This window comes from Gavialis gangeticus, unplaced genomic scaffold (genome assembly GCF_001723915.1).
Source record: "Gavialis gangeticus isolate Ggan-Ray unplaced genomic scaffold, GavGan_comp1, whole genome shotgun sequence".
Taxonomy (NCBI): Eukaryota; Metazoa; Chordata; order Crocodylia; family Gavialidae; genus Gavialis; species Gavialis gangeticus.
The window spans coordinates 13735581-13748422 of NW_017728964.1; the positions used below are offsets into that span (position 1 = coordinate 13735581).

At 44.8% G+C, this 12842-nt stretch overlaps 1 protein-coding gene across 4 annotated transcripts in view; it reads right to left on the minus strand.

Annotated features, from left to right (window-relative positions):
* Positions 1–12842, minus strand: part of UNK (unkempt family zinc finger) — a 38125-nt gene that overhangs the window by 5984 nt on the left and 19299 nt on the right. For 2 of the 4 annotated variants that reach the window (XM_019503339.1, XM_019503331.1), the window contains 6 exons: positions 10456–10524; positions 9714–9888; positions 8413–8514; positions 6718–6906; positions 1945–2126; positions 984–1241 (listed from right to left, as the gene is read on the minus strand). In XM_019503339.1, the coding sequence (XP_019358884.1) occupies positions 984–1241; positions 1945–2126; positions 6718–6906; positions 8413–8514; positions 9714–9888; positions 10456–10524 (975 nt within the window). The remainder of the gene's footprint in view (positions 1–983; positions 1242–1944; positions 2127–6717; positions 6907–8412; positions 8515–9713; positions 9889–10455; positions 10525–12842) is intronic. The other 2 variants (XM_019503347.1, XM_019503354.1) reach the window with 2 other exon arrangements.

Genomic DNA, 12842 nt, shown 5'->3' on the forward strand with positions numbered 1-12842 from the left:
GGCGGGTTTACAGCAACTTTTCATCTGCTTTTTGAAGCAGAAGTTGAGGTGGTCATGTCCATTGCTTTGGGGATGGGATTGGGACCTGTACTTTTAGGATCACAGGAAAGCAGAGCCGGAAGGGACCCAAGATGATCACGCCTCGGGAGTTCAGCTCCATGCTCAAGGCAGGAGCAATCCTGACTAAACCATCCTGGTCAAGTGTCTGTCTAACCTGCTCTTGAAAATTTCCAGAGATGGAGAATCCACAGCTTCCCTAGGTAGCCTGTTCCAGTGCTTGACCACCCTCAGTCAGAAAATTCTTCCTAATCCCCAACCTAAATTTCCTGTCACAGCTTGAGGCCATTGCTCCTAGCCCTATTCTCTAAAGCCACAGAAAACAGTCCATCTCCATCCTCTTAATAATTACTCTTTAGGTATTTTAAGATTGTTATCAAATCCCCTCAGTCTTCTCTTCTGAAGACTAAACAACCCTAGTTTTTTCAGCCTTTCTTCAAAACTCATGCTTCCTGGGACCCTGATCATTTATGCCACTTTCTGCTGGACTCTTTCCAATCTGTTCACCTCTTTCTTGGAGTGTGGGCCAAAACTAGACATAGGAGTCCAGGGGAGGCTTTGCCAGTGCTAAACAGTGAAAGAATCCCTTCACTTGTTTTGCAAGTGGCATCCCTGTTAATACTACTCAATACTGCTGTTGGCTTTTATTGCAAAAGTAAACTGTTGGCTCATGTTCAGCTTATGGTCTACTGTGGCTTCAACTGCTTGACTGACTCAAAACTGTTTACAGCTATAGGTAGAAACAAGGGCTTTTTCTAGCTCAGTTATAACTCAGTTTGATAACATTAACACTGGCTGAACTAGATAGGGCTATATGAGCTGTGGATTTGAGTTGGCTTTATCCACAAGGGCCTTGGAGCTCTGTAGGGTGGCTGGAGAGCTAGAGGTAAGTATAATTTCCCCAAGTCAAGGCCCCTCACACAGACCTTGTCGACTCTCTCCAGGTTGGTGCGCAGCTGTTTCTGGATGGTGTACAGCGTGGAAAGCGAGAGTGTTTCCAGGTCTGAGAACGAACGCAGGAACTGAGGGTCCTGGCCAGCATGGATTCTCTCCAGCTCCTCCTGGAGTTTCTTCACTTGCAGCTCCAGGGCTTCCCTCTGCTCCCGAGCCAGTTCACATTCCATGTTAGCTGTGTTGGCGCGATCATTTGCTTCTTCTGCTTCCTTCTTCCAAGCATCACAGGCCTGTGAAGGAAGATGGATTGGCAAACCAAGAGAGAAAAATCTGTACAAACCCTCTGCCAGGATCCAGCAGAGTTCAAGTCAAACCATATATTCCTGTTCATTTGTGGTTAGGAACTACTATGTAGTCCCCTTTCCCTTGTACCTTAGCTATGAAATTCCCTGGAGTATAGACAAAGTAAAATCCAGGTTTTAAAAACTTGCTTCTCATTTTTTTGGTCTTCAATGAGAGCAGCAGGTGGCTCTGCACCTCTGACCATCAGGTCCAAGCCATTTCGAACTGGGGTCCCCAAAATGGAAGCACCAGAACTCGGTGGACAGCTTTGGAAATGTTGGCCCATGTGATTTTCTGACACTGACTCAGAAGCAGATAAACGAAGAGCATTTAGGAGCCCTAGATCACAGCTGCATGCTTCTACATAAGTAGAATATCAGGAGAGTCTTTTAGGTGGAGAAGTCAGAAGCTGGTAAGTCTACAGGAATCTCAGTTGCTGAAACATACCTGTTATTACAACTTCCCCCACCTCCCTGCAGCTGCTCATAGTCTCCTTCCCATTGGTAAGTGGGTGTATGGGTGTCTAAGGGACTCTGTCTTTAAGAGGGTCTGAACTATGTTCACTGCATCACCTGTGATTTCAGCTCTTCTTTTTGGAAAAACCTCCATGTTTAATGGCTGTTCCCTCTTCCCTTGCAGACTGAACGGTACCTGCTTGGCTTGTTTCCAGGACTCCTCCCACTGCTTTATCGTGCTGTTGGCTTCATCCAGTTCCTGTCGCAGTCTCGCCAGCTCAGCAGCACCTGGACCTGACAGAAACGCAGGTGAGGTACTGGGCGAAAAACTCCCAGAAGCAAAGTGCTCCCATATGCTGCTGTTCATCCCATTTAAACCTGTTTCACGAGGAGATAGAGAGGGTTACGTCACAGGTGTTGGAGGTTTCCCCACTTGCTCCTTGCCCCTGTAAAAAAACAGGGTCTACAGTGCGCGTTTAGGAGGGGCAGGATTATTTTAGGAACCAGTTGGATCCTTCAAGGAATAACAATCCATCAGGGACAGAAGAGCCTCATAAGGAAGCTTATTGTGCAGTTTGGAAACCAACCTTTTCTGTCTCCAGGAACTAAGCATGGAAATGACCCCTGAATGTGGTTCTGCCTACATGGCCAATAAAATCATGGTGCCTTTTTCAATCAAGTTCTATCTTCACCTAATTAAATCTCTCCCCCTCACATACAGAGGCCTAGTGTGGAAAAAAAAAAAAAAGCACCCTGGACAACAGTCTCTCACTCTTCCGCCCCACTCCTCCTACCTTCTTGATTGCAGGTAAAGGAACAGAGCAGAGAGTCAGGCAGTGTGCAACAAGTTCTGGAAAGCATAGATCTCTAGACTTGCAGTGGAGTTTGCTGCTGTCGGTGGGGAGAGGGAGAAGGTTTTTTTGCTGCTGAAGTCCATGTCCAGAGGGGAAAAAACACAAAACTGAATTTGGCAGCAAAAAAATGGGGTTTAGCTGCCCAGCAGCAGCAAACACCACTGCTGCTCTACAAAACTATGACTGCCAGAACACTTTGTGCTCTATGACAGTGGTCTCCAAACCTTTTTGATTGCGCACCCCTATCAGTAAAAAATGTTTGAGCACGCACCCCCAATATATGTATATTTATATAAATATAAATAGATGTCCTAATATTTTCTTCCCACACCCCAATGGATCGTCTTGCGCGCACCCCACTTTGGAGACCACTGCTCTATGACACCTCCTGCCTGAACTGGCCGAGCCCTGGAGCTGCAAAGTGCTGGCAAAGGCTGGAAAGCTAAAAGCAGCAAGGCAGGCAGTAGCGGGGTAGACTGCAGTGAGTAGTCGCAGGGTGAGGCACCCTTCCCCACCTCCACTGGTGCCTTGACCTTAGGTGGTGCCCAGGGTACACATGCCCTGCTTGTCCACCCTACCTTATGTTATTGCTCACATATGTTAGACACAGTGCAACCCCTTCAAGGTCAGTTCAGCATGTCACGTTGTAACCTAGTTATCCTTAGGCTAATGAGATTGTAAACACATGCTTTTAGGCCACATAGACAAAACCAGGAGTAGCTTCCTGTTAGTCTGCTCAGCGAGCTAAAAGCTTGCAAGTCTGCCAATCCCATTGTTAATGAGCGGAGGTGCCATACCTGTGGCCCAAATTCCCTGTCTTAAGAATACTCAAATGGATTTCCCCTCTCATAGCCAACTTTGGGAGCAAATACAGAAGGAAGCCTATGAGTGACAAGCTGGCTGTTGGTCACAGACACCAGTTTGTGCCTTTCTCTGTTTAATCAGCATGAATCTTAGACTAACGGTGGACAGCATCTTAGACAAAGCAACATTTAGGAACCAGAAAACGTGTTCATCTTGCTGGGCATCTCAGCCCCAGCAGAAAGAACTCAGTTTGGGGGCTCACTGCTTCTCCTACATATTACCTACAACACCGTGTTTTACCACTTTGCGATTACATCAAAGCAGTCATAGCAGTACAGCCTTCTAATGTGAATACACAATTATACTGATTTAAGGGGTTTAATGCTGGGCTAGCTCATTCTCCTGCCCATGCCAGTATAAGCTATACTAGTTTGTAGACATCTTTATAGTAGTAAATATATCCACAATAGGGACTGTACTGGAATAACTATTTGGGTGAAATCATCCTGCCCCCAAACAGAATACTACTGGCACAAACACTGTATATAGACCTGGCCCTGATCATATTTACTATGATTCCTTTGCTCTGTTCTGCAGAGAGGATGTCCTTCCAACATCTCCCTGCCGAAGACCCGTGATATCGGCAGGCTGGAAGCTAAGTCCAACTGAAACCTAGTCACTTTTCTGAGTCAAGACAAAGCTTAACAAAGCAAAGATTCACCATTGATTAGTGCTGCTTTCCATTAGTTCCTTCCAGCTGGTCTGGAAATGGCTCCTACTCTAACACGATCAAATGAAACAGGAGGTCTATCAGCAGGGAAGTGTGGGGAGTCTGTTAAATGTTGGGTTTTTCGTTGTTTTTTTAAACTATTCTAGGTTTCTTACAAGGTGACTTGGAGTTGGCAGTGACCAGTCTGCAAGTGTCCTGAAAATGCTGTCTATCATGCTGACAAATATTATCATCTTGTTTCCTTTTACTCTCCGTCTTTCTTATTAAGCTCCTTTGGGTAACAACCGTTTCTTTGGTGTTTACACAGCAACTACCACAGTACGGTCCTGTTCCGGGACTGTGGGTCACAGGAGTTACCACAATACAAATAAATAACTGGGTTGTATTCAATGAGATGTGTAGAGATGAGCCCAGATTTCTAGAACGCTATTTATTTTAAAAACCTTAACCCTGATTCCTATATTGTCTCCCCCCCCAAAAAGTCTCACTTTTTAAAATATCTCAGCTATTTAAATTAATTCCAAAATATCCTTTACATTTAGTATTCATCTTGTTCATGTGGTATGCTTCAGGGGTCCGTGAGCTGGATCCATCCCACAGAGCCTCTCTATCCAGCCTGTCAGACTACCAGTGTGGCCAAGTGGTCTGTCCCAGGTCTGGCCTCCCACTGATCATTTTGCCAGTTGCTGTTGCTCCAGCCCTACCTTGCCAGCTGCCAGCCCCTGCTGCATGCCCTGTGCCAAAGCCAGAGCTGGAGCTACTGCTATGGTAGGCTGTATGCAGTGGCAGCAACTCCAGGTCCAGCTCCACAATGGGACATGTGGCAGGGGCTGGAGCTGCCACAATGTGCTCCAGATTGGAGGCAGAGCTAGGATTGCTGCCGCCGTGTAGCTGGCACTGCCATAGCAGCTTCCTCATGCCCCAGCCCAAATCAGACCTGCAAGGAACAGGGCAGTCTCGATCCAGTCCAGGGCACAAGGTGAATTTGACACCCATGCTGTTCTTGAATACAGGCTACTTAACTCTTTTCTTCAGAAATAAGCAGCGGAGCTTTAGTAAAACTGGGGTTTTATTACAGCTCCTTTTTCTTACTGAAATTGGAGCTTCTCCTGTGCCAAGCAGCTAGCCCTTAATGAGAATTACCAATACAGAGGCCACCCAATGTCTCTTTTCTTGTTACATTGAAAAGAACAGTGTCATTATGAAAGTAACTCAAGCAAGATGCAAAGTGACAGCAGGGTATGCATGCATGGGTCTACGCTGGGCATACAAAGAATACGAATACACAAGTAGAGAGATAGTTTTGTTAGGTCCACACAGCACAACAGCTTCATGAAGCATTTATCCACGTTTCTTATTGAGATGTAGTGCTAGAAATTGAAAAATAAAACCAAAGCACTCACTCCTACTGTTGTCTATGGAAAGAATGCCCCCTTACTATTAGTGATAATTTGAGCAATCCTAACACTGAGCTAAAACACAATTAAATTTCAAATACCCATGAGTGATCCTTGTTCCCCATTCAATTTCTATTCCCCAGTCCTTTCCTCAGTGCAGAGGGGGTGGGGGTTAGGGTGAAAGGAAATGTGGCTGAAGTACAGCTGCATTCTGCTAAGCCTTGGTGGCACACTGGCATTTGAGAGGCACCATATGTGGGTATAAATCTAGAACAGGCCTGAGGCTGCGCTGAAATACTTCAAGGGCTGGCCCAGCTCAGGTAGCAACAAAACAAACAAAAAAAAAAGGTGGCCTAAAGCCATTGCTCTTTCAACACCTCAGCTGAGTTGCACTAAGGATTTGATCTATAAATCACATCAGCCATGAGCTCTAGGGCATTTTCACATGCGTTTCTGACGTGGCACTGGGAGCTTTTAATTAGCAAGCCATGCTAATTAAAAAGTGCCTACACATCATGTGTATCAGTGGTGCAGCATGTCCTCACACTAAGAAAATGGCAGCTGTGTGCTTTGAACTAAACCACACTAAATGTATTTCAGTTCAAAGTGCACACCACCATCTTCTCAGCGTGGAGGTGCATCGTGCCACTGATACATGTGACGCACAAGGCTGTCAGAGCATGTCAATTTACGTGCTCCCGCAGACTTGATTAATCGAGTCTGTTCCGACACACTGGATTTCCAGCACATTGGACCAGGCTCCCTGCATGTGTGTAAGTGCCCCTAGAGACAACGAGATGCAATCAAGTGATATGAATGCAAGCAGGGAAACCAAGAACTCTAGCAAGCCATTATGAGCTATATAACCTTAAGCAAGTTACTTGACTCTTGTGCTTCACTTTGTCTATAAAATGGGGATAACCGTTGTCTCACACAAGGTGCAACAAGGATTCACCAGTTCACAGAATCATCAAAATGGAAGGGACTTCAAAGAAATCACCTAGTCTTATTGCCTGCACCCAGTCAAGATCAAGCAGACCTAGCTTTCACTACTGTTGCAGTTATGGGAAGGCAACATATAGATGGCCACACTGAAATAAGACTTTCAAATTAAAACTAACTTAAGAATACTTACATGGCACAGACAGGTATGTACATGTAACACACATACACTGCGCATTTACCTAATGATCCATGAGAAGCTGATGTCCCCAGGAATGTGTTTTCTGATTGGCTTAAGTGTCCCTGGGGCTGATGGAGGAAATGCGATGATAAGCTGACCGGTGGAGAAGGAGAGGCAGAGTGAAAGGAGGCAGAACTTCCAAGGGACCCAGGGATATTGACAGGAGCGGAACTTTGCAGCAAACTCCCACCTGGACAAAGAACACACAAAGAGGATGGGATGTATGACCATGAAGTGTGAGCCAGAGCACAGCACAGGAGTTCACACCAGCAGGAATGGATTTCCCTTTCCTCACCAAAAGGGAAGCCCTGAGGATTCTCACCATTTCCTTTACTTTACATCCCTTCTCCACATTCATAAGGAGGTTTGAAGCCACCACCCTTCTGGCCAAATAGGACCAGACTTGAATCCCTCCAGAGTCCACCAAGACTTCTGGTTAACTGGTAGAAGCAGGAAGATGCACTCTCCTCAGCGTCTGAGCTTGCCCCCCTGCAGAAGTCACAGTCCCTAGCAGCCGATGTAAGATCATTTATTTTAGGTACCAAGCAAACAGCTTTGGAAATAGGAATTCACTTCTGAAATATTCTATTCCTATAGATCTCCTGTTGTCACCAAGATACCGTGTGGGGGAACAGGTCACCACCTTAGCAATCTAAAATGAATAACTGTCTTCAGTTGTACTGAAAGCTTGGATCTAATGGTAACAGCACTGACCTCCCCAGAACATCATACTTTCCATACAAAATAGTTCAATCTCCTTCTGTTGCAGAGATAGCTCCAAAGAACTTTCAGGCCCTCTCTCTCCAATCTGGGTTGCTGTTTTCCACCTTAAAAGCTTAAAAGGCTAATGTTTGACAACTGCTCCTGAATGGAACTATGGACAGGTCACCACTAATTTATCCCATACTTCTTTTCCCTGTAGGCTTCCAATAGTGGATTGTGGCAAGAACTACATTTCCAGTGCACACAGAAACTGGACTCTCAAACCAGTTGGTTGATGGACTCATTCAGTGAATGGAATTTGGTTCCTTGGAATATTATGTTTACTCAAGTCCAGTTCTAAGCAGTAGCTAGGCAGGCAAATGATAGTCATTAATACAGCCAACGTTCTTTCCCACAGTGGAAACTGCTTTATTGAGTAACAGATGTCAGCAGCTAGGCACCAAAACCATTGTTAGAGTCACAAGTTACTTAGCTTTCATCTAGAGAGCCACCAAAGACTAGTAAAATGGACCCTGGCTTAAATGTCACATGCAAAAGATGGGAAATCTACCATGCGTGCAACAGAAAGTCATGTACAGCCATGTGACCCTGTGATAGTACAAGACTACTGTCAGGTCACTGGTTTACTTTTATTAATATTTCTCACCACGGGACAAGTTGCTGTATTTTGGGTTAGTTTTACATCTATCAGACCCACTGATATAGAGTGTCTGGATCCAGGCACAGCAGCCAATAAAAAGAGCCATTCTTAGACATAATCTTAAGACAGCCAGGAACAGTGGCAGGCGCTCAGTGCTGGGAGCCGGTAAGAGTGGTCTTTTGCTCTGAGGATTCTCACTGGTTGCATAGGTTAATTACCATCCAATAAATATTGTGTTGGGGCTGACAGAGTTTTATTGGGTTGATTCAGGCTAGCTGATATGGCAACACTGCTTGGCAGAAGATGAAAGAAAGCGCTGTTGCTTTCATGTACCTATCATGATGCCACTTGTGTGGGGCACTGTGCTGCTGTCAAATGTCTTCTCCAGGGCAGCCACTCCGAATTCATTCAGGTCCAGGTCGTCCAAGGCAGACTCTGCCAGACACAGAGGTACCAATTATGTTACGAAGGACCAAAAGCTTCAAGAGATAGGGTGGCCTACAGACCCTACATGCAAAGGAGAATTTAGGCTGTATCAGATTGTCTCATACAGCCTCTCTCACCAGCCTGCGCAGTGCCATTGTTAGATGATTCGGTAGCAGCCCAATAAGCAGCTTTCCTTTTGGTTTCTATGGTCTGATCTGTGTCCCCATGATTCTCTACAAACTTATTCCCAACTGTTGCATGAAAACTGAAATGCAAGTCTGAAATAACAGCCATACAGGTAGATTCCTCCCACACCCATGCACTGGTGTTTTGTTCTGCCCAGACTATTCAACAGCACTTGCCCATTTTCTAGCTGATATTTTATTACTTATGTACTGAACAGAGGCTCTGGAACACGACAGCAACCAAAGAAGCACTGCAAAGCCAGTCTGAGGTTCGAAGACAGAGTAAGGGACAAAAGCTTACATGGCACCTGTATGTTATATCTACATGTTATCCAGATGTACCTCAAGTCATCACAGACCATTGTCTACATAGCTTCATCCCAAACAGGCCTACTTGTTTGTATTTTTACTTTTATTGTTATAATTCACTGACAGCAAAAGTGTTACGCCGTGGAATGCATGATAAATAATTTTACTTCAGCAAAAGTAGCAATTTCCCTGCTATTGGAACCCTCTGCTCTACTTTTCGTGGAGCTTTTCGAATCTACATGTGGGCTTCTGGAGGATGGATACTCACAATCTCATTGCTGCTCTCGCTCTCTCTCACTTTAAAATCCTCACACAGAAAATAAAAAGCTGTAGCAATAGAGAATGCCATTTCCCATACAGTGCATGTTCCAGCTTGATGAAGCTTCTTCAACAAACCTAAACCTAAAGCCCTATGCATCACTCAAAGCTCATTAAGTGCTATTTGTTGTCCTTAAGTGGCACTTAAGTGATGCAAAATGCTTGGGTTGGTCTTCTGTACAGGGGGAATTTAATCCATAATGACTTGTGGAAAATGCTTGGCCAGCCCCACTCAAGAGAAAAATCCTCAAGTCTCAAGGACTGGCCACCACGAGGGAAGAGTAGAATAAAGAACTGGAGGGCACAGCCACAGCCCTGTTCCTCTTGTTTCCAACGGTCATATCCAGAGATCTTCTTTTGAGTGCCTTATTAATACAAACAAATAGGCTGTATTACCTATAACAGACTCCACTGTGTCGCTGGTTGGGTAGAAAGGAAGGGCATTGGCATTCATGCCTGGTATGCTGCTGGTGCCTGCAGGGCTTGGCGGGGTTGCAGCCAGACTAGAGGTGATGCTGGAGGAGATGCTGGAAGTCAGCGGGCTGCCCACCGGGAGAATACCCAGTATGTCCTAAAACAAAAGATTTAAAGGGGAAGATAACTAGTGAAACATCTTGGCAGAAGAATCCCGTCAGTAACATCTAGAGATATGCATCAGAGAGTCTGTTCCTATCTGCTTCTACTGTGACAGATGGTTATGATCACTGAGGGGGAAGTGCCAGGGGAGAGATGAAAAATTGAACCAGAATAGTTAGAAGTCTGTTTCTTGTCAGAGTTACAAAGATCCTTCAGGCCTCACTGATATGGACTCAGAGGTTACATACAGTTATATGTCACTCAGTTACCTGGTCAGACTTCTTAGTCTAGGCAAATGCTCTGAAAATGGACTCTAAATCCTCTTTACAGGACCCTGCTTCTAAGCAGCAGTCTAGAACTGTTACTGTTCTGAGCCCACAGGCCTGGTCCTTGCCCTACAAGTCTTCAGAAACACCTGGGGAATCCCTCCCCCTGAATTGGATAATCTCCGTCTTTAACAGCCCCCGACTCTGTCCAGCCTGTTGTCAGCTTCTCATAGATTCACTTAGCTTCACGGATCTGGCTGGCATTCTCACTCAGAGCCCCGTTGTCATTACTGTACCTGTTTGGGCTGTAAGAGGGGCTGCTCTTGGCTCCTGTGTTCCAGTGAATGGGATTTCATTTTCGCCTGCTGTAGTAAACAAACAGAGCAAAAATAAGCTGGGGGAGTTCAGCTAAATTCAAAATAGCTGACTGCTGACTTTTGGAAAGACCACAAAGGACATATAAGGACCCTCTCCCTCTTTCAGGCTGCCCTGCATGTTTTAGTATCCAAAAACCCAAGTGAAGGTGTCTACAGAACTCAGAACAGGCCAAACCATTTGCCCAATCCATATAAAATATCCCCCTCAACATTATGGAATTAATAAATCTGCATTTAAGTTCATTAGCCCTTCATTAACACGAACCACTTCTTAACCACTTCTTAAGAATACAAGACCAAGTATGGATTTCTGTCCCTTGCCAGAAATACCAAATAGGAAGGATGATGAGCTAACAAAAGAGGCAGAATTTGTACACTTTCACATGCTGCATTTTTACCAACTTCTGGAACTTATTTTTACCACAGACTACATATCTTTTTCTCAAACTCTTCCAAACAAGGCCCCCCAAGCAGGGCTCCTTAGTTTTCAGAGGAGATGGACAAGAGGTGACATTACAGAGGAGCATGAAATTAAAGGGCAGAGGAGAGCAGCAGGATCTCCAATTTTCCTTTCTTACTAACAAAGAGAATAAAGGGACACTTAAAATCAAAAAGCAGCAAAATAAGAACTGATTAAAAATGGTTTCCTTGAATGTAGGGGCCCTGGTCAAAGCCTCAAGATAAGCTTAAGGTCAAATGATTCTCAAACGGAATAGGTATCTCTATAGAAAACGTATTCTTTCTTAAGTGAGTTCAATCCTCTAGCATCAAAGCATACCGACTCCAATTCAAAACTGCTAGGGTCAGGAAGAAACTGTCCTCCTGAGCATGTCACTATAGCACGAGCCATTGCTGATTTAGCAGATGTACTCCTGCCTTTTCCATGACAAAAAGCAGAAGAATGATGAATTACATGTCACAGGGGAAGGGATGAAAAAGCACCAGGGGTTTGTGCAGGTTATGGTAGGACCCTTCTACTTTAGAAAAAAAATATTCCAGAAAAAGGTCATTCATTATTTTAGCACAAGTGTGAAGAGATGCAAGCAGCAGGCAGACACAGATATCATGCACAATAGCAGTGTTTATGATGAAGCACTCTCCTGATGTGATCTGCCTTGACTCTTGAGCTCACTCAGTGGGTGGGAGCTTATGAGTTAGCAAAGAAAAATATCCCAATGAGAATAATGAATGAATGCTAAGGAAGAGCCAGGCTGGGGAAAGAACAACAGCAGAGTGAAGAATTCCTTCCTTGTTTTACTTAATTGATTTTCCCTATTTAATTACATGCCCAGAAGGGATCAAGACCTAGCAAATAGGCAGTTGAAATATAGATGTAGAGATCCTTTTGTCTGGGTACCAATTACTCATGCCTGCCTGAACAACACATTGACAGTATGCAGCCAAATTGCAGCTGAAGTGATCTCAGGCTTGTCTTCCTGCGTGTGGGACAGAAACGGCATTACATCAGTGCCTCTGAACGTGTGTGATAACATGCCTGCTAGATTATCCAACGCATCTCTACTCTGCTGACACTCATCCGAACGCAAGATGTGCTATAAGCAGGTGTCAGAAGCTGAAGTGGAGGAATGCGCATGCACAGTCCCCCTTCCCCCTGCTGAGAAGGCTCTTGCCAACATATGTGGCAATGTTACAGCTGAGCCTCAACGAAGGTTTTTCTAATGTGTTTCTGGGCCAGCCCCATTTCTGCAACCCTGAATTTGGGGTCATATCTGTTTAAAATAAAGGAGTCCGATTCTCACAGCCATGCTTTTATCTCTGCCTGTGGTAGTAAAGGAAAAAAATCCCTATGAATAATATTACACAAGTGACAAAAAAAGCAGAGATATTAAAAGAAAATGCTGAAATCTTTGCTGCAACTCCCACTGCTGAAGTGTGGGGAAGAAAACAGCAGTATAAGTTAATGATGAAACCCAGAAAATAAACTGCACGCGTGATGCAGAACACACTTACTGTACCACATGTTTGTATTTCCCCAGCACCTCTCATGCAAAACTCTGAGGCTTTATAATATAGCTGTTGGAAAATGAAACAAGCTGCTAAGATTTGGAAGGGGTGTTTTAGGGCCCTGCTTTCCTACTTCAGCCTTGCAAAAAACTCTCCACACAACACGGGTTCATCAGTGGCAGGTCCTGTCAGACCAACCTGGTGGCCTTCTATGATCAGATCACCAAATCATTAGATGCAGGGGTAGCAGTGGACATCGTCTTCCTGGACTTTCGGAAGGCCTTCGACACTGTCTCTCACCCCATTCTCATTAAGAAACTGGGGGACTGTGGTGTTAACAT